The 21909-nt window shown below is 42.9% G+C and overlaps 1 protein-coding gene across 1 annotated transcript in view; it reads left to right on the top strand.

Moving 5' to 3' along the window:
- Nucleotides 1-21909, top strand: part of WIPF1 (WAS/WASL interacting protein family member 1) — a 51109-nt gene that overhangs the window by 22460 nt on the left and 6740 nt on the right. Inside the window, 3 exon segments of the mRNA XM_066553479.1 lie at nucleotides 16900-16988; nucleotides 18434-18563; nucleotides 20755-20925. Coding sequence (XP_066409576.1) covers nucleotides 16900-16988; nucleotides 18434-18563; nucleotides 20755-20925 — 390 coding nt within the window.

Raw genomic sequence — 21909 nt, forward strand, 5'->3', positions numbered from 1 at the left:
AAATAATGACAGCACAAATACCACCTGTGAGGAAAGACTGAAGGAAATATGATTGCTTAGCCTAAAGAGGAGAAGTTCAAAGAGACATATTTTCAAATAGACCAGTTTTCAAATAACCATGAAGAAGAAAGGAATGAACTCTTTCATGCATCACTTGTAAATAGTGTGAAAAATAGTAAATGAAATCACAGCAAACAGAGGTCTAAATAAAGTACTGGGAAAAGCTTCATTGGCTGATAGGATCACAAGATAGATGACAGGGATATTGCAGACTTTCCATCAGTGGAGATTTTTAGAGAAAAAGAGTTGAATACTGCCAGGAATGATATAATCTATGGTGACTCAGGGGAAGGAAGGGTAGATGCCATCTTCCAGCCCTGCTGTCTGTTGTTCTGTATTTCAGTCTCCTTGTTGACAGTGACTTTGAGATTTTCTGGTTATTGATGAAAGCTAAATAGTTATTTTAAAGGAATAAACATTTCCATATGGATGGTACAGTGTATTTCATATTCCACTTTTCAGGGAGGGAAAGGAAAATGCTGTTTCTGAGTTTCCTGATGATCTTTCTCTTGGAAGTAAACAGATACAATTTGAGTGCATTATACTCTGCACTGTGGGAAGGTATTGAATTATTGTTAGTAGCTGGCAGGGTAATGACCAGGTCTGCTCCTGGCCTAAGAGGGGGACCTGGAAAGGCAGGCCCTGCTGCTTTCTCAGGTGAACAGAAAACTGCTCATTTACATCACAGATCTCAGAAGTCTGGTACTAATGGCAAACTTCAAATTCATGCTGGCTGCACTAGGCTGTGTTGAGCAGCACTCCCTAATAGCAAGTTTTGGTGGATCAGTGCTCACCTGAACAAGTGTTTGGCTGCAGAGTTGAGGCTTTGTTCATGCAGCAGCCCTGGTGCTGCTGTACCCTCTCTGTGCAGAAGCAGGGCTTTTTCTCTGGGTGGTGCTGCCTGGACTGGCTCTCCCTGTGACCCAGCCTCTTGTGAGCCTGCCTGCTCACAAGGGCCTTAGCACATGTGGAAGAAAACAATGATCCCTGCACCATCATTTTTTCAGGACTGCCAGTCATGAGGACTGCAATTAAAAGAGAAAGTAGACTTCATGAGAATAATAATGTCTTAGGACCTCATAAAACCAATGCAAATCTTCCTTTCAACTGTGAGTTTAATCCAGATACTACAGCTCTCTGAGTTTAGAAAAAAAATTGCTTTTTATTTGGAAGCTTGTGGCCTCAGATTTGAAGTAGCTCTTAACTCTCCATCTAATTACAAATTCTGGTTTTTAAAGCAAAGATGTTAGTAGTTACAGGCCAGTCTGCCATGTGCTAAATTTAGCTTTCAAATTTACTTAAAATAAAGTTTGGTTTTACCCCTGCAAGCTAACCAAATCATTCAGCCAGTTTGATCAGGGTTTAGGCCATATTTACAGGATTCAGCAGATGTGATGATAACTTTAGCTGGGGTTCAGCAACTGTGACAGCCACTCTCATTACAGATAAGGGGAAATGGGTTGCCACCCTCCAGTACTTGCTGTTTCAGGGCACCTGCACTGAGCACTAAAGCCTGCAGGTACCAGTTTATTTTCTCTTCTAAACTGCTGGTAGACTGGCACTAGCAAGGACAAATTACAGCTGTTCTTTGGAGTAAGAGCATTTGTTGAATGTTCTGAAGAGGAAATGCAAGTGCTGATTGATTGTATGTGGCTGCTTTTGGTTTTGTGGGTATGTTTTCATGGCACTGGTATGTCCTACATACCTTTTTTTTAGCTTGAACTACACTAAATTACTACTTTCATGCAATAAACCTGCATTTGGAATACCAGCAGGAGCTCAGCTAGACCTGCTATCTTGGGCAGAGGCCAATAACCTCCAAATCTGGCTGTTCCCTGGGTCCCAGTGAGTTCCTGTGCCACCTGTGTGGCAGGCTGCCTCAGAGGTGCCAGCACCTCATGGTGCCATGCTGGCTGAGCACCACTCCAAAACACTGGCAAGAGCCAGGAGGCACTGCTGACCTGGAGCAGGGGATGAGGCACCCTGTCTCTCCTCAGGCAATGCTTGTGGCTCCTGCTGAGTTCAGGCAAGATGTGCATTTGTCCCTCTTGGCATATTCACCTTCCTGGCACCTCTGCCTGGGCCTGAGCTGTGCAGTCAGCAGCTGTGGCCTCACATGGGCTGTCACTACACTGGCCTGAGCCCCCTGGTAAACCCATGCCCTCCAGGGCAGGCCCCCACATGGCACACTGCCTTTGGCTACTCTTGCTTCATGGAAACGTTTTGTTGTTGAAGGTCATATAAAACAGAGATATAAGTATTTAAAATAAAATACAGATAACTGAGTGGAACCTCTTGGCTTTTACTCACCATGACTTGGGAAACACTCTCTTTTGACATGTGTTGACTGAACCAGCTTCCTAAGTATCAAGTGGAGGGGTGCTGTGTGTTTCCAGCCCAGGGAGCTGCAGCAGGCAAGGCAGCTGTGCTGTTTTCCCTCTCAGGAAGGCAGTTCAGGACATGCCTTTGTCTTTGTGTAGGGGGAGATTGGCTAGTTTGTGTCCTGAGCTGTGACTTTGCCCTGACTATTTTTTTGGCAGAATCCATTAATAATCATTCTTTCCAGCTTCTCCTCTTTGCTTACTAGCGAAGTACTTGCCATGTGCAGCTGTAAAAAGTTGTTTCCAAAGAGAAATAAACTGGAGCAAAAACTTCTGTAATTGGAGATGGGGAGGAAAGCAGATGGGCGTTTTCAATTTGTTGTCCTTGGATGCTTTTTGTTTCACTTGTGCCACGCTTTAAACCAGAGCCCTTTACAGGACTGTGTGCCCTCCTTCTTCTGCAATCTGTGTCCTCCCAGTCCTAGCTGGAGCAGCACCAATTGCCTGTGTTCTTTGCAGGACCAGGGATAAGGGGGGCAGTCAGCATCAGTCAGAGAGCCCTGTGCTTCATCAGCAGTGCCATGATGTCAGTACATCAAGATAGAAGTCTCTTCAGGTCTCAGACTTTGACAAGACATAAAAATAGTTTCCCTCTCTCTGTTTTTTTGGGTTTTTTTTAACCCAAACCCCACATTATTAAACACATACAAATTGAAGTGCCTCTCCAGGTAGATCAGGGAATTTAAATTCCTGCGTTGTCTTTTATGTAACATTAGAATTGCTTTGAGATTGAAGGAACCACGGACTGATGAAAAACAGAACTGGTACCTTGCCATCTATTAGATAATTGCCAAAACAAGTAGAGAAGCCTATTTCATAAATGAATCTTCAGAAGTTATCTTTACTTACAGGGCCTCCAACTGAACAATGAAACCTTAGATTAGTCACAGACAACTGTGTGCCCTCACTGTAGGTGTTTAAATTGGCATCACCTGCTGCAGATGTGTGCTGTGTACTCAGATGCATACATGCAAATTTCATGGTCCCAGTATCATTCAGTATTCAGCTAAAGGCCCAGGTGTCTAATCTGAAACCTCCAATTCAATGTTATCTCACCTATATTTCATGAACATATATATTATATAAATATCAAGTCCTGCTACAAAAGCAGATGGAAGGATTTATGTAAAAATGGCTTTACAAAGCTACTGTGAGTAAAATTTTTATTGTAGCTCTGTTCTAGTAAATGAAACAAAGTGTAATTGTGGTTGGTCAATACTTTGATCTCAGCTTATAATGATATAAATATGAAGAATATTAGTATTGCCTGGATTTTGTTCTTTGCATTTTGGCAGCTTATTTATGAAATAATTGAAATGTCTCTTAGCTGTATCTCTCTTTTCCAAGTGACTTTTGACATTTTTTTCTTGCCAAAAGGCAGCATTGGAAATACTTAACAGAAAAATTCATCCTCGTATTACTCAGGATGTTTTCCAGATTGGACCAAGTGGAAATTGCTGGTGATAGGAACAGCACATGAGTATTGCTGGTGATTGCACACATGCAACTTCTGACGCTGAAGGCTGAGGTCTCTCCTATAACCTGTGGAGAGATGTTCAGTGTGCTGTGGGTTAGATTTTGACTGCTCTGCAAATAGACAAACTAAATCCAAACAGAGGAGAGAGAATTTCAGATTTGTCCTTCCACTGCTTCAGCTGCAGATGGGAATCTGAGTGAGCAGGCACCAGGGTATCAGACTCCTTGCCTGGGGATATCTCTGAACACCAGTCCACAGGTTCCAAAAGCCCCTGGGCTGGAGATGACCTTGTGCAGGGCACTCTGCAGGCCACCAATTCGTTTTGGAGCTGCCCTTCCCTAGGAGTGAGTCTAGAGCAGGAGATCCTCTGTGGGGTTTCTGTACATATTTGCATTAGGTAGCAGGTTTTTTTGTCCAGTAACTGGTGTTGGAGGCAGGAAGTGCTGATCAGCTCAGAATAAGGCATATGATGGATTCAGCAGATTCACTACTCAAGAGGAAAACATGAATCTTTATTGTCCCTGCTGCTGTTCTGGTTTAGTCCTAAAACTTCAACTGGCAGCCCTCATCATTTATCATACAGATTGTCACTATTGCTTTTGGATTATATCTTCCTTTTAAGTCTAAGACTTCTTAGGTCTGGAATGAAACCAGAGCAGTTCCTGCTAAGGATAGGTGGTACTTTTTTTTTTTAAATGAAAAAAATAGACTCTTAAAATTAAGATTTTTTTCTTGTAGTTCCAACTCAATATCAGATTAAAATTGATGTTTTTAAAAAGAGAGAAAATGATGGTCAGATTTAGTAGATTTTTATATATGATGCAAAGAACCAGACAGAGATAGTGACAACCTGCTTTATTTAATGATTCCTTAATGGTTATCTGATCTGTTACTTTTGTACAATCCATCTAAAGGTAGCATTAAGGTTGTCTTATTGAACATTTTTAATAGCAGTAATGTGTTGCTTCCTCTGTCTATATCTCTGAAGTTGCAGGAGAAGTTTACTGCTGGATTCTACCCAGGCAGATAATTGGGTGGTGCAGGAGCATAACATTTTGGCTTTGTTTTTAATATGGATTAGAATAAGGCATCATTTGCCAGTACTGCCAGGATATTAGGTGATCATGTCATTTCACATGTGCGATTAGGTGTTTTCAGTAATATTATTATTTTTCTTTTTTGTTTTTAAATTGATCCTTTTCAAACCCAAATGTGTATGGTAGGACATTTGAGATTAATTTTAATCTCTTATCCTTGATTTACCTTCTGGTTGGGTTTTTTTATTGCTTTGGATGCAATTTCTAAAGTTTCATAGACCATTGAGAACAGGTAATGAACTTTTGGCCACAGTATCTCGAGTAGTTTGGGATGAGCTAAGATTGGCTCCAATGTGAAGAAGGGCCAGTTGAAGTCCCAGAGTTTGGGGAGGGGCTGTTTGCTCAAAAAAGAAAGAGAAAAGAGAAAACCCTCTCATTGCTTCAAAATACTTTTTGCCCCCTCTTTTCCCTCCCCTTTATTATTTCCATCCTGATTTTAAAGTCTCTTCCACAGGTTTGTTTTTATATTTCCCAGATCCTTTAAAAATAATTACTGAAACCATAGCAGCCCATGTGAAAGCTTTCCGAGACGCAGCATGAACTAGAGAGCAGGCCAAGCCTCAGAGACAGAGCTCTTTTCCAAGCAAGGAAGAATGGATACTGAGAGTTCCTTTGGGTGTTTGTGCAAATGGGTGTTTTGTTGTCCAACTTCTGCGTGTGCAGATGCCCAGCATACACTGCCTAGCTTCCCCTATATCTGCATTTTGGGGGGTTGAAAGTGATAGTCACGTATTACTGTAAGCTATCTGTAAAATTTGTAAGAGAGTTTCATTTTGTAGCTATTCTCAAAGGAGGATCTAAGATAAAATACCTACCTTGGTAAATACTAAAAGTATGCAAAGTAATGGTATATTTTGTATATGGTATATATTCATTTTTAAGTCAGTAAACTGAAAATTTTCAATTGCTTTATTGCAAACTTGTGATAATTCCCTAGGCAATGTGAATTGTAAAAAAGTAACTGTTTTGTAGCAGCCCAGTGGTGTCTACAAAGAGCTTAATTTTTCCTGGCCATGTTACTGAAATAAGCTTTCAAATGGCAGATCAAATGCTGTTTTACCGCTTTTTGAAGTGGAGGTCAGAGAAAGTTTGTGAACACAGGGAATACAGGGGATATGCAGAATGAGTTCTCCTTTAGTACCTACTCAGTTAGTAAGAAGTGATGTGAGTTTGTGTTCAGTGGGTGTTTTGTGAGCAGGGCACAGAGGGTAAGTTATGGGAAGTTTGTTGATAGCTGTGGTCCTTGGAGACAGATGACAGCATATCTTGCTGGTTGCTCTCCCCAGGTTCATGGAGCAAGGTACCAGCAGTGCTGAGCACAAGGCATGGCATCTCTGTGCAAACTATGGCTGTGGGCCTTGCTCCACCAGCCTTCCTGATCCAAAGGATGGGGTTGTGGGAGTCAATGCCAGCCTCGCCTGCTGACTGTGACACTTTTCAAATTCATTACTTACGTGCAAATATGATTCGGGTGCCTCGCAAATGATCTGGTCTAATGACTAACCCCAAGCTACAGTGCAAATCCCTCCATGGGAGAGAACATCAAGGGACTTCATGGGATGCACTCTTCTTAATCTCTAAATGTCCCCTCAGAAAGTTCAAATGCTTCAGCAAAGTCAGAAGGTACAATGAGTCTCATCCAGTTGCCTCTGAAAACTGGCCTGAGCCTTTCCATGAACTCTAATGAGAATAAATTCAGGCTCTCCATCTCTACCCTGTCCAGTGGAGATTTCTCACCACTTTGCAGCTTCAAATCATACAAAATTAACTTCAAGAATGGAAAATTAGATTTTTTTTTTTAATTAAAATCTCTGCCAGGCCTGGTTGCCTGTTTCTCACAAAACTGATTTATGGGTCACGCTGCGTTGAACCGAGGCTTTTGTTGACAGTAACCTGGCTCTGAGGTGGTGGTTTTCTGCACTGTCTGTGGTGGAGCAGGCTCCCTTACATTATGCAGATCTGGGGCCGGCTTTTGTTTTGTTTTTCCCACACTCCAGGCAGATCAGTCTTTGATTGCTCCTCTAATGGCAGGTATTCAAGTTACTCTAATTTACGTCAACACCTGGGCTGTAAAAACTCCAATGCACTCTTGCTTGTGCAGTTGGTCTTTCCCTGATGACTGCCCAGGCCACTTAGCTTTTTGTTTGGGCTTTTGATGTGAAATCTGAGCTGATCTCTGTGCACTGTAGTTTTTCAACATTCTCATAGGAATATTGTAATATTTATAAGAGGGATTGGAAAATGATGCTTTAAATTCATTCCACATGTCTTGCCTTTATATGCCTTAGATTTCCCCTTTAGTGGCACTTACTATTTTAATATCATTTTATAGATGCTACCTTTAGTAGAACAGCCACAATTCACTGCATGTTTAGTAAGACTTAGTTGATTGTGATGATGAAAATGCTTTATATTAAAAAAGCGTATTTGAACACTGAATTGAATTCTAAACCTATACCTGCTGAGAAATGAAACAGTCTTATAGTGTGGGAGGTCCTTGATCCTTTTCTGCAAGTATCCATTGTTGTTAAATGTTTTTGACTGCTGCTTCATGTCATCCTGTTGATTAGAGAAAGATGAATGAAGGCACCATCAGCAATGGTGTTGTACAGGTCACATCATTATTCATTTAGTGCCCTGGGCATGGAGAGGATGTGGTGTGGGGTATCCCATAGCTCCCACAATGTAATCTGCAGCTCCAGATGGGCTCTTTTCATCCCAGCCTCAGGACTTGCAGAGGTTTGCCCCTCTCATTATTACTACTGCTCTGAAGGGGACTCCAGCACACCTGTGAGTAGTTGTGGGCAGCAGAAGTTCACCAGCAAAATCCCAGAGCTTGCTCTCCATATTTGATTACATTCTTGACTTTTTTCTATGTGTACTAAAAGTTGCAACAGCTCAAATGTCCAAAAAACCCTCCATTTATGGTACTTTTGGCCTCTTATGCTATAAAAAGTGGATAGAAGGGAAAAAATGCTCCAGGTTTCTGGTTTCCAATTTGATTCAAAGAGCAGGATTGCTGTTGTGTTACACAAAGCAAACAAGTGGTCAGAGCTGTAACAACCTAGAAATAAAAGTGGAGCAATAGGTGGAAAGGCAAAAGGTGGATATGCTCATGTAAACAAAAGCTGTTTTCCCATGGTAACAAGCTGGGGATTACAAAGGTCAGGCTATCCCTTTCTGCTTCTGGGTCACCAGGTGTGCCTTGTGGGAGACATCCCTCCCTGCCCCTCACTGTTTGCTGCCTGCCACTGCCAGGCCATGAGTGACCCTGCCTGGTCAGAGATGAGTGGTGCCATGTTGTGAGGATAAGATGGTGCAAAAAGTCTTGGTCTTAAGTGCAATTATTTTTGTTCTTGTTTAGGACAAAATAATCTGGAGGCAATACTCAAAAATTCCTAATTTCTGAACTAGCCTGTTCACCCTACCAACAGCTCCTTGAGTTTAAGACAATTCTGGGGAGAAAGCTGTGCAGTGCTGAGCAGCCACATGACATTGAGTGATCACTACTACAGTGATGAGACACTGGAAAAAGTAGCCCCATTGCAGAGAAGCTCTTGGGCTATATGTTAGGAGCACTATTTTGTGGACACAAAATGTTCACAAGAAGGAACTGATGAGGAAATAAGCTGGAGAGAGACATCAGGTCCTTTCTTGCCCCAAGTGCGTTGTCCCTGTGTGGAAAGGTTGCCCCTGTGGCCTCTCCAGAGCACTGGGAGTCAGTCAAGTGTCCCTTTCAAGGTCACCTCCAGCCTGTGAGAATCCTCCTTGGCTGTGCTGGGGCAGTGCCTGGATAACAGCCTCGTGTGTTGGTTCCAGCACTCACCTTGATAAGAGGTGGGTGGTAGATGGTGAAGTGGTGCAGGCAGCTCTGCTCTGTACAGCTGAAGGAGGGCTCACAAACAGCTCATCCTTAGCCATCACTTCTGTCTGGGAGAGAGGGTGAAGCCTTTTGCCCTAGGGCTTTCTGCAGAGTGGTTGGGGAAAGGGCCCTTCATTTTTTGGTGTGGGGGCACCGATGGGATGGAGCTGGCAGAGGTTGCAGTGTCTGAGCATGTGTCCTCCTGTCCTGAGGACTGGAGTACAGGCCAGTAATTAGATTCTTCTGCTGGATTTGGCCCTGGCCTCCTGCTGAGGAAGGACACACACGTGCCTGTTTCAAGAAGAGTAAACTCCCTCCTGAGGTGCCTGGTGCAGCAGGGGCTTTGCTCCAGGTGTCCTTTGCAGCGCTGAGGTCCTGTTCCCCAGGACCAGGTTGCTATGGTGGGGAATGTGACCTGACCCTTGTTGCCTGAATAGACAGGAATGTTTTTGTACAACTCCTCTGGGCACACTGGCTGAAAGAAATGACAGGAGTATGGATTAGATGTTAGCAATTTCTGTTTTCAGTGAGTCAGATACTTTCTGCTATAGTTTGTTTGCTCTAACATTATCAGCTTTTCTCAGGTCTACATCCAAACACGTAGACTGACCAAAAGCTTAGCTGTTTTTTCCAAACAGGACTATATTGGTTACCAGAGGCAGTCCTCCAAAGTTAGCCATTGCCTGTGATCTTCTGCATATCTTGAAAAGTATTTCACTGAAAAAATAATATTTTTTAAATACTTGGATTAAAACAACTTTCTGTCACCATAGCAGCTTATTTCTTAGCTGTAATTTTCTATGGATGCAGCACCACTGGATTTTCTCCATAAAAGTCTCAATTGTGTTTGACAGATGAGGTTTGCTGGATGCAACTTGCTGTGGACCATAGGTGCATCTGGCTGTTACTGCTCTCACACCTGGGGTCATGTGCTGGCTCAGGGCTCCCTTGACTCACTTGTCACTGACACACACAGTAACCTGCTCTGTTACTGTATTCCTGGGGTGGTAGGAAGTAGATGCAAAGCGCTTAGGGCGTTTTAGGTCTCTGGGAAATTACCCAGTGTGAGCTGCAGATCATGCTGACTGGAGGATCAGTGCGCTTGGCTGGATGCTCTGGGATGAGGGAGTGAGCATGAGGAGTGTGGAGGAAGATGGAGATGCTGTAGGGTTGACAGAGCACAGGGGCCTGGGATAACATGCATAGAGACATGAAAGCACCTGACAGCATCCTCACTTTTTTTCCCTAACAAGTCATGTCTTTTGATTGTTCTTGTTATTATTTATCTTTACTGGTCCTCGCTAGCTCCCCAACACCTGCACCTTTCATATACCTCTTACAATGGCATAACTGAGTTAAACTAACTCTGCAATTTCTTGAAAAGGTATGTCCAAAACAAAACAAAAAATATATCCTCTCTCTGCAACCTAAGTATGGCAGGAAAAATGCTCACTTTGATACTGCCTTGACATGTTTTATTTCCCAAGCTCTACCCCATACACTTCTGCCAGAGACCCTTCAGGCTCTTGCCTCCCACTTCTCCCCTTTTGGTCCCTACCTGCAGCAGGATGGTGTTGCATCCCCCACATCTATCACTGCTGAATTGGAAAAGGTGCACTTCCCTATGGGAGACCCTCCTGTGTGTTGTTCAGCTTGGGCCAAATCCTATTTCAGGGCCACAGAGATCTCATCCACTTCCACCTGTGCCTGTGAATAAAGCTTGTCACCCATCACCCCTCCTGGGCCTAGGCAGGAGCTCTCCATCACTGACTGGTATACCTCCTCTGCCCTGGCATTTTGTGTAAGGGGTGGCATTTTTCAGTGTGGTGGAAAGTCATACTCAAACCACTCATTTTGGGTACCTCAGAGAGTTTCCTTGAAATGCCAAAAGTCCCCGGTAAAGTAGGCTTCCTCTCTCTGACAGCAGCAGCTCCCCAGAATTTCCCTGGGGAGGGAAATTCTCAAACACCCAGAGTAACTTCTCTTCTGTTGGTCTCTCTTTTGGCTGTCCAGATCTCTGCAATTGGTTTTAAGGGTGAAAAGTTAGTGCCTGCTTTTTGTACCACAGCTTCCTTCAGACAGGATAGGACAATCTACATTCTCACACCCTTGTAATGTCCTGTCTCAGGCCACAAAGATTACAAAAATTACAAGATTACATTTTGTAATCCCTGCACCAAAAGGATTGTCTTCTCAGCCAAAAACTATTTTCAAAGACCATTGCTGGTGTTAAAGGACTCAAAAATACTGACAGTAACATTTTAGATGTCACTTTGTTCCCCTGGAGTTGGTGAGCGTCAGAAGTTTTATCCCAGTTAGGAGAATGAAAATCCAGGCTCTCCTGCTGAGTAGAAGGCTGTTACACAGCAGTCCCCAGTGTCTCAATTAAAATTTGTATCAGGTTACTTGAGTGCCAGATAGGCTTTTCACTCCTCCATGTGCAAGTTATTGAGGCCAGAGAGTCTCCTAAATATTCTTTCTTTACTCTGTAGGGGAATTCTTCAGTGTCTTCCATTAGCTTCAGGCCCAACTGAATTTGGTTTGGTACCCTTGTTGAACTCTTTAGGGACTAAAACTCATCTGTCTGTATATTTATTTATAGATGTCTATATATTTAGGAACTTTAATAAAAGGAGAAGAAGAAAAACACCTGATATTTTTCGGGGAGGATTTACTGGCGTGGTGTTGCATGGGAGGAGCACCTTCAGCATGCTCTGAAGTTCTCATTCACACTGTGCCTCACTCCTGGGCTGACACTTGGGGCAGGCAGCCCCTCTGGCCTTGGGAGATTGTGGTGGTGGAATATGGGACATGTAGGCTTACTTATGACTCAGGTCTGCCAAGGAAAGTGGGAGCAGGGGGTTCAAATTTCATTACATCACTGTAACTATTTTTGGCAAAAAAGCTTAATTGCTCAGTACTCTGTTAAAAAATGATTAATGAAAAATATTGTGGTCTATATAAAACTGATTGTAAGTGATTTTCCAACTACTTTGTAATGTGTTTAGAGTTAGCTGTTCTTCTTCTTTTGAGACCCACCTTACTAAAGTATTTGGTAGTGTAGCTCAATTTCCTCAAATTCAGATATTAAAAGAAAAAGAATTCCTTTCTTTCATTAGGAGAAACTAATGGATTTTGAAAGAATCAAATCAACACTGATTTGGGAGTTGGGTCCTTTTGCATAGGGGAGCAATCAGCATTTTAATTGGCAACTTCAGAGATTTTTTCCCCTTAAATTTATACATTCTGTTTTATTTCTACAGTTGTTTGTTCCTTCCTCTTTTTTTGCTTGGAAATTAATCATGCAGGAAATGATTAACCACAGTGAGCTTGTCTGTCTGCCTCTGACTCAATGTTTAAGAGGGAGGGCCTTCAAGCAGCTCAAAATGTCTGACCTGATACAAACCAAGCACTTGCAGTGTGGTTGTTCACACTGTCTATCCCACAATAAAGGTTCATGTTTCTTTTTGTTTCTTTTTAGCATTTGTAATGCTCCTGAAATGATTTCTGAAATACCAAATTAAGTCTGAAGCACCCAAAATGTGTGTTTCACTGCATTCAGTGTCGTGCCATCTTTGCCTATTGCTCTTTGTGGCTCACTCTGCAGAGCAAGGGGCTCTCTGCAGAATGCCATGTGCACTTCCTCTCTCCTCTATTTTGATTTTTAAATGAAAGGAGTCTTTATCGTGATGCATTGCATAATATTGCATTTTAATATCTTTCCTGGTGGCGGCTGCTGCATGTGCCTGGTAGTTTGCAGAAATCAGAGCTTTCTTATGCAAGTATTCTTTACTCGGGCACTGTTGGAGCATCTCCTTTGCGGGGGCTTTCTCCAGGGGCAGCAGAGGCGGGCTCTGTGCGCTGCCGGGAGGGCTGCAGGGAGGCTGTGGCCAGGGCAGGCAGTGTGAGGATTGCCTGGTGGGTGCCTGCTCTGCCGGGCACGGCGCTGCTGGGGAGTGGCACTGGCGGCCAGCGGTGGGAGCCCTTCTCTCCTGCTGCCAGTCCCGACCTCTGGGCTCGGGGCTCGCTGCCTGATGCTGCGGTCACTGCAATCCTTTCTGCCAACCCACCAACACTCACCTAGACACAACGTTTCTACATAGCTTCTTAAAAGATGTGATCATTTACACTAGAAATGCCTGACATATTTTGTAGGTGCCTAGAAAATATGTTAGGATATGTGTCCTGGGTTTTCAAGTACCAATACGCCTTCAGCCTTGGTCTTTTGGAACCAGGTCCTTTTCAACAACCCTGCAGCACCAAGCATTATAAGAAACTTGCTTGTTAACAGATTTGGTGGGTAAAATTTATTACTAGATGGATTGGTTACTATTTAAGGTATTTTATAGGGTCAGTTGTTAGCAATTTAACATAATAGCCTTTTCTTAAATTCAATTCTTTCCCACTGACCAAAAGCAAATAATGGTGTGAGTCCATTGCAGAAGTGTAGAACAGTAACCAAAGCTTTCCTCCAATGGCAGAGTTACACTTAACATCTCAGCACATCTCTATGCTCTGTGAGAAACAGTCATCCTGTGAACTGGTGATGAACAAAGCAGCTGCAGAGCTGGAGTTCAGCATTGTGCTGACTCAGCTGTTCTGGTTCTGCAGCCCAGGAGGTACTCTCCTCCCAAGGGCTACTCCCAGCACTGCCCTGGGCTGTGAGAGCAAGCCACCAGGTCACTGCATCTTTTCAGACCATTGTTATTTTTTGTATAGGCTTATAGTGAGTCAGACAGAGAAACAGACTGTACAGAATTTAACAGCCAAACATCAAGGATGAGTTGGAGATTCAAAGACATAGGTGCTGTTTCTTCCTGCAAAGTTTCAGCTTGAGTTTCTAAAAATCTCTTTTTCATCAGCAGAAGCAGAGTCAGTGACAAAAGTAAGAGTGAAGCAGTATTGCAACTTTGGTTTTAAACTTAAATTTGACAATCTAGGTTGTTTATGGGCTCTGTAAGTGTATGCATGATAGGTTTTTGTGTGGGCACACAGGTTTTTCAGTCACGCCATGTGATCTCTTTTCTGATGGCTCCTAAAGGAAGTGTGTGCTCTAGAGCCCCATGAGTAAACAACCCTGCAGGATGCTCATGTTAAACTTCAGGCCAGTTTTGCCATAGTTTGGTTTATTACAGGAGCTTGTCCTGTGCTTCCAAAATGCTATTTTCCAGCCTGTCTCTGAGGGCTACAGGGCTTGTTCAACAGCAGCAAAATGCAAGCTCACCAGTGTGTACCTAATTTCGATGGCAGTTCAGTTGAGAGAGCCCTTCAGTACCAGAAATACCAGCTGGTGTGCAGTGGCTGAGTACAGGAACACATAAGATGGGATAGAGAAGGAGGGAACACCTGGTGCATTTCTCCCCACTGCCTCCTTGCAAATCATATGTGCAGAAAGGGTTTTGGAGAAGCTGCATGGGTCTGTGGGTAGTGGCTTCCCCTTAGAGAACTCAGGCTTCAAGCATCACTTTACTTCCTCTTTATGCCACCAATTCCTTAAGAAGCTGATCTAAAACAATCCAGTTAAAAGGGAAAAAAGTAGAACAGAGCAGCCCAAGAGGGAAACAATCTCTAACTGACAGGGAGGTAGACAAGTTATGGTATTTTACAGGAAGTGCTTCACAGACCACCTGGCTCACTTGCTGCATTCAGGTCTTAGCTGCCTTAAAGGATTCATTTAAAAGTCTGATATCAAACCAAACTGTATTCTGCCTGCTCCAGAAACTTTCCTGTGACACATGGAGTGCCAAAGAGACTGATGGTACATTATCTAGACTGCTTTGACTTCCTAGCAAAGCAGTGCAGAGAGAAGAATTTCTCTTTTTAATCCAATGAAGCAGTTAAAGGCTTGGTGAAATACCCTTCATGGGTAAGCTAGAGACAACTGCAGCTGTGAAAAGACTGTGTTAAGAAACAGGATGGTTGTGGTCTATGGTAAGAAATAATTTTCCTGTTGACTATTTTTTTAAACAGGAAGCTGAAGAACAAAGCAGCATTAGTCTTGGTGCTTTTAATAGGTTTCAGATTTCAAATATTGCATTTAGAATATGCTGATTGGGAAAGGATAGGGCTTTGTGCAGCTTTTATGTAACAGTTGAAAGCTACAAATTTGGGAGATGGGAGTACAACTAAATTCAAGTGGATCCTCTGAATATGAAGCTGTTGTTTCTCTGAGGGAGGTTAAGGTGCTCAGTAATGCAGCAGAGGACTGATGATAGCAGGCTGCTCTGTTTGCAGGACTCTGAAGGCGTGCATTTGAACAGCACCGTGTAGGCTCAGCTTCAGTTTCCTCTTTGCCACTCACCCTGTCTATCCGCCAGCTTCCCCTCTGCTTTGCTCACTCTTTTGCAATAACTGGAAACAGTTTCTGCAGTATGGGAGAAGAAAGCCTGCAGGCACTAGTGCCTCATACCACTTTGATATCCATGACTTTTCTAGATGGTCAGCCAGAGCTATGGGTGATGCGTCTGACTCTTTCCTCCACAAAGATTTTACACAAAATCCATTAAAGTCTTATTTCAGAAAATATTTCTACTGAGGAAGGTTACTCAGCAATGTGGGGGGAGAGGGGGTAGGGAAGGGGGGTTACAGCTGTATTCTAATTCTTTTGAAGCATGAGCATCTGATGAGATTAATCTGTACTTCTAAACAGTTTTTTCTGACACGCATATCATGGATCATGTCAGATGCCATTACAGACTTCGTAGGTGGTGACTCACTGCAAATGCCATTTTGTTTCATTCAGCACATTTTCATAATGTTCATTTTAACTACAGAGGGTACTGTACCTGGCATGATAGTGATTTGACAGATACTGTGCTATTACACTTCCCCTTGGTCTCATCTAAAACATTTAAGTTGCTTTAAAAAGTAAGAGCTGTGTATGCATGTAAATAACTGCCCTAGGGACCTCAGCCATCAGCCTGGGGTTTTCTGGAGAATTACCCTTGTTCCTGTTCCCACTGTGTTTACCTGTTTTATGCAAACATTATATAAATCATTATTACTAAAGGTGGCTCAAGTGAATGGCCAGCATGGGTGAAAGCTCAGATAAAAGAGTAAAGCACATGCTGAAATGCCATAGCACTATTAGAAATGCTCCAAAGCCCCTGATAGGCACAGTTCCAGCAAGCTGAGTGCCAAAATGCCACAAAAAGCCCTTGTGACTTGAAAATATAGTCCTTGACACTTTGGGCTTTTTTTGGTTGTTGTTCCATAATTTGGTTGTAGTAAATCTCTAGATCTCAGGTGTGACCCTCCAAGGATTGCTTGAGGCTGAAAGTTCAGCTTGAGGTGGGGAAAAGTGGGAGTGTGGTCCGTGGCAGGGAAGCTTGTGGAAGGCTGAGCTTTAGCAGCCAGGCTTTTCTGTCTGCAGCAGCCTGCAGCTGAGAGGCCAGGCTGCCTGCTTGCCCTTCCTCCTCAGGGGGAGTTCTGGAACATGTCTGTGTGTGCTGCTGCTGAGGAGGAGGAAGGTGCATTCAGACATCATGATGGAGCTTGGAATCTTCAGAGCAAGCAGGGAGAGAGGAGGAAGCATGAGTCCATTCCAGAGCTCTGCTGTTCCACTCTATCCATAACAGTGGAGATGCAGGAATCTTTTAGCAACTAAAGGGATTTAACAAGTTGGCATCTCTGTCTGAGTATGATCCTAAAGTATGATGCCTTCTTCAAGTAAGGGCTGATGGTATAGCTTTGGGGCTATCCTGAAGCACTTCCATGGGAACAAGATTGTTGGTTACTGCATTTTGTGCACTGCCATAGCAATGCATGGATTGTGTAAGTGTTCAAAACTGGATGTATATCTATGGGTTTCTATGGCAGTGGGGATCATGTAGGGAGCCCCTGTTTAAAGATGTGTCTGGTTTCCATGCAATTAAATATAAAGTGCTTTTTGCTGATTATTTAGATTTCAAAAATGTAGGATATAAACCTGTTAGCTGCAAGGATGTTTTCTAGCTGAGTAGAAATTTATTTATTAAGATGTATTAATCTCTGGACTTTTTGTGTTTGTGTTTTGCTGTGCAGGTTTCTTAGCAAGAGCAGACAGAGCTCAGCCTTCCACCATGCCTGTGCCTCCCCCTCCAGCTCCCCCTCCACCCCCAACACTGGCCTTGGTAAGTTTTACAGGAGGTAAACATATGCACTGTTCTCCTCTGCTGCTGCTTGTCACTTGGAATAGGATGTCCAGAGATACTGAGATGTGGATGAGGGTATCCATGATATTTGGGGAAAGCTGTCCAACATATTGTTTATGCTTGATCGTTGGTCCTGCAAGAACAACCATCACTTCGACTGCCTTCCAGTTCTCATGGGGATGTCACAATCCACTCCAACTCTCCATCCTTTTATTCTTCCCACACTAGTGGCTGATCTGGTGGAGAGACGACAGCTTGTCTAAATGGGACTTGCAGTCTTGCCTTTCTCCAAACCTGTACTCCCACCTTCTCCCTTGTTCTACTCCAGTATTTCTGTGACTTGAGCCTGAAAAAAATAAATCCTATTGTTTAAATTTGGCAAGGATAGCTCTTAGCCAGCAGAGCTCCCTCAGCCAGCCTGTGCTATCAGAGCACAGGATCTGGCACAACGTGGTGAGTGAAACTACATCAGGCCTGGCTTAAACTGGGATAGAGCTTGTGCTGTGCTTGCCCTCCCAACAGTCAGTCACCTACTGATAAGAAAGAAGGCTTCTTGAAATGCCATTTTCAAGTACCTAGACATTTTCAGAGCAAAACTCTAGCTGATTACAGAGAATGGGCTGTCAATCAAAAGTCTTTCTTTCATTTTCCACCTCAAGCAAGACACAGACTCTACTTGGTCCCTCCATGACAACTCTTCCCTGCCTTTCAGGAAATCTCCATAACACTGATCTGATAAATTAGAAAATGTTTCAGGAACTGTTTCCTAGAAGAAAGAGCCATATATATGTGCATATAAGTGTATTGTTTGGAGTTTTTTTGTTCTTTCTTGAAAAACTGTGTCACCAGAACATAAAGTGAAAAGAGAGGACTGTTGAGACAAATCTCATATGTCCAAAGGCTTTATTTGGTCTATATGAAGAGGTCAATATTATTGACATGGTAATTGCCATTTTTAGGTGTTTCTATCTAAGCTAAAATAGTAGACAAAGGTCCATCTTTGCTCTGATTTATCCAGCAATTGTATTTCACAACAACTTTGAAGAATGTCCACCTTCTTGTATAATCAAGTTATGTGTGTAGTCTATTCTTGTTCCATCTCCAACATGGCACAGATAAGCCTTGGCTTGAAAAAATGAGAGATTCTAAATAATGAGTTCAGAAAAGGTAAATTCACACAGAAGTGTTCTGTTTCTAATGAATAATGTGCATTAGATTAGCAGTAGTGTTGGGGACTTGGAGTCAGTAACAAGGCCAGCTACCTTTGATATCATTGACAAAAGTAGACATGGCATGCTATCTACCCACTCCAATGCTGTTAAAACAGCCACTGGAGTCTCAAGTAACTACCATATTTAATCAGAAATTTGTATCTAGAAGTTGTGGTGCATTTTGCCTCCTCATTTTTAATTTTTATTTTGCAGGCAAATACTGAAAAGCCATCCCTAAGCAAGTCAGAACAGGCAGGGCGAAATGCTCTATTATCTGATATTACCAAAGGAAAAAAGCTCAAGAAGACTGTTACTAATGACAGAAGTGCTCCAATTCTAGACAGTAAGTATGACTCTACATGTTGGAATTTCTGTGGGCATGAATGGTTCTACAGATCTGAAAGCAGAAAATTATTTTATATATCATCAGATGAATAGCCATGAGAGTAGATAAAAGAAAGTGCCAGAAATTGGCATGCATAAAAATAAATTCTATTCATCATGAATGAACAGTCAGCTGAGAAATCAAGTACTGCTTATGAAATGTGAATGCTAATTTGTTTGCTGATTCTCAAAAAGTGATTTATTTTCCTGTTTGCTTATATCAGAAAAATATGCAAGTCCTACCAGGAGTTCTTCTGAGGACGTGCAGCAGATCAGGCAAACAAAACCCCATAAGGACTGAGGAGAGGACAGAGGATGAAGTGGAATTTCAGACTCTACTTTTGCATAAACAATATAAGAATAAATGCATGCCTGGCATGACACCATTGGCTCCAGTACCACTTAGAACAAAACCTGAGCCAGAAGCCACAGCTCTACCTGTGTGTCACTGCTGCATGCAGTTTTGCCACTCCTGGAGTAGCTCAGGGCTGTTATCTTTTTAGACAGCCCAGCAGTACTGCACAAGGCAGTGACTCCACTTACCTGAATGGAAATAAGCTCTCTATCCAGCTGTGCTGCTGCTGTGTCTCACAGCACATCTTGGCAGGTGCCAAGAGGAGGCCGGAGAAGCCTGTGTAGCAAAAGGATTGGGAAGGCAGAACAGAAACAAGAGAAGAGTGAGGAACACAGGCCTGTGCTGACAGAGGAACAGCATTCTTTTCCAAAGGAGAAAAGACACTTCTACAGACTGATTAGCAAATGTGATACACCTCAGTCTAGGTTTGGCCATGCAATTAAAGGCTGGACTGTGATAGGAACATGATGACAAAAGAAGGAAATGCCCAGAGGAGTGTGACCAAATAAAAATAATTTTTAAAAACTTAGATACAGTTCTGCAGTCAGCCAGCTACAATTTTTAAAGATTATCTCTGAATGTGAAGTTACATGTTCTAGCTATTATGAGCTGGAGGGGATTAAAGGAGGGGGTAAACAGTAAGAGAAAAATGATGCAGCCTATTATCTTATTTACATGAATTAACAAATCATGATGAAAGACTAAACCATGGTAGCAGCATTTCTCCAGAGGTTCACACCCCATCTGAGTCAGAGCCGAACTGAGCTGACATGCTTAAGAATGAGAAGGACAGTGTGAAACATTCCCCCATGGATACACTCTTCCTTTTTTCTTGGGAAAATTTTTACAAGTGCTTTTCATCCACAGGTTTTAATTACTTCAAAGTCAGTGAAAGTTTTACCCACCCAAACTTGTGGAAATCGGGATTCAAAGAAATTTAAGCAAGTGATCTTAGCCTTTTTGGCCCAGCATCTGAGAGCTGATTTCCACAGATATTCCAACCTGTGCACCTGCTGATTCTGCAGTGATGCTCTGAATAAGGTTCTTCCATGTATTGTAGTTGTGGAAACACTTTCATTTCACTTTTGGCAACTCAGTTGTCACAGCAGAAATATTGACATTAGAGAGCAATGGGAGAGAAAAGGGAGAGGGCTGATAAAATAATACCTGCCTATTGGAAACATTTACAGCTAATGATCCTGTCACTGCACTTCTGAACCTACAGAAATGGCATCACCTTTGCTACTATGCTTTGTTTAAATAAGTAGATATGTTGCAATATCATCAATAATGAGAGAATTCTGTGCATTCCCAGCAGTGATTCCCAGAGACACCTTCAGGAGGAGGGATCTTCTGCCTTCTTCCTTCCTTCCCTTTTTCCCATGAGATTGCTCTGTCTGCTTATGGAGAAGTGGAGGGAAAGGATAAGAGAGCAAAAGTACAAAGAAACAGGAAGAAGCAACTAAGGTGCTAACAAAGACTATATTATGTTCTCAGAGGTCCCCTCCATGCTCAGTTCCAAATTCTCTGAGCAATTTGCTGTGCTCTCTAGTCTAGAGCAGACTAAAGTAGTGATGGCATGATAAAACACAGAGGCTATGGTTATTATGGTTATTGCACCAGCTCCTCCACGGTGCAGTGGTGGTGATGATGATGGTAGCTGTGATGATCCAAACCTTGTGGATTTGAAAGTTCATCCATTTTTTCCCCAGCTACAAGCATTACTCTAATGGAAGAGGTGACTTGGCAGGATCAGTCCTGCTTCACTAATATGGGGGATCTCTTTTCCCAACAGAACCCAAAGGATCTGGTGGAGGTGGCGGCGGTGGCTTTGGAGGAGGTGGCAGCGGCGGGGGTTTTGGTGGTGGCAGTGGTGGTGGCTTCGGTGGTGGTGGACCACCTGGCCTTGGAGGCCTTTTTCAAGCAGGAATGCCAAAGCTCAGATGTACTGCAAATCGAGATGCTGGTAAGAAAGACCTTGAATTTCCAGTGTGAAAAAATGGTATTGCTTAAAACCTTCATAGCACTGCAATAAATTACCTGCTGGGATTGAGGAAGCCATCAAATATCGTAGGCTCTTAGGAAATGTAATTTTCAGCTTGAATCTTGTTTTATTCTTACTATTAGGATTTATGAGGGAGAAGCGAGACTCCCTTTCCACCCATCCTCCTCATTATGGGTGAAAGCTGAAGATCTTGGTAGTATTAAATGGCTACCTGCAAAGTACAGTCAGGCAAATTACATCCTGCCTTAGCTGTTGGGTGTGCAGGACAAGAGGGGAACAGGGAGGATCCAGGCTAATTCTTTCTTGTGCACCAGGAAAAAGGATCTACTTTCCAAATGGAAAGTACTTGTGTCAGCTCCGCAACAGCGTGATTTGCTGCTTACGGAGTGCATGAGGCATCCCAGCTGGCTGGTACACACACTGCAGATGGAGGCTTGTCTGGAGTGTGCTTCTGGCTGACAAAACAGTTGCCCCAAGCCTCATGCCTCTTTAAACGAGGACATCTGGGGTCACTGAGTTTTTTAAGTTCAAGGACATAGGACTTCATACTTGTTGAAGAAGGACTATGCTATGGGGATTGTAGAGTGTTACAAATATTACGTATTTTATAGCCTAACATAATTTTCCAGCACATGTGTACAAAACAGTCTCTCAGAGCTGGTATTTTCTATTGTGTCACAGTTTATTTTTGGGAACTTGTATTAATACAAAAGTTCCTGGCATCGCAGAACAGTACTTGTGAACTGCAGGGCCGGCTGCCTTCTTCCTGACGTGCACAACTCTACCTCCTTAGATCACAGCTACTAGAAAGGGCTGAAAAGAGCTTTTTGATGACCTTTTGTTGTTAAATGTAATTTAAAAGCTAAGATTTCTTTGCTCTCAAGTTGATGCTGTTCGGTACTTTTTCCTCACCATTTCTTCCCTCCCTGTTTTACTGGTTGGTGT

The sequence above is a fragment of the Molothrus aeneus genome, chromosome 7 (assembly GCF_037042795.1).
Source record: "Molothrus aeneus isolate 106 chromosome 7, BPBGC_Maene_1.0, whole genome shotgun sequence".
NCBI lineage: Eukaryota > Metazoa > Chordata > Aves > Passeriformes > Icteridae > Molothrus > Molothrus aeneus.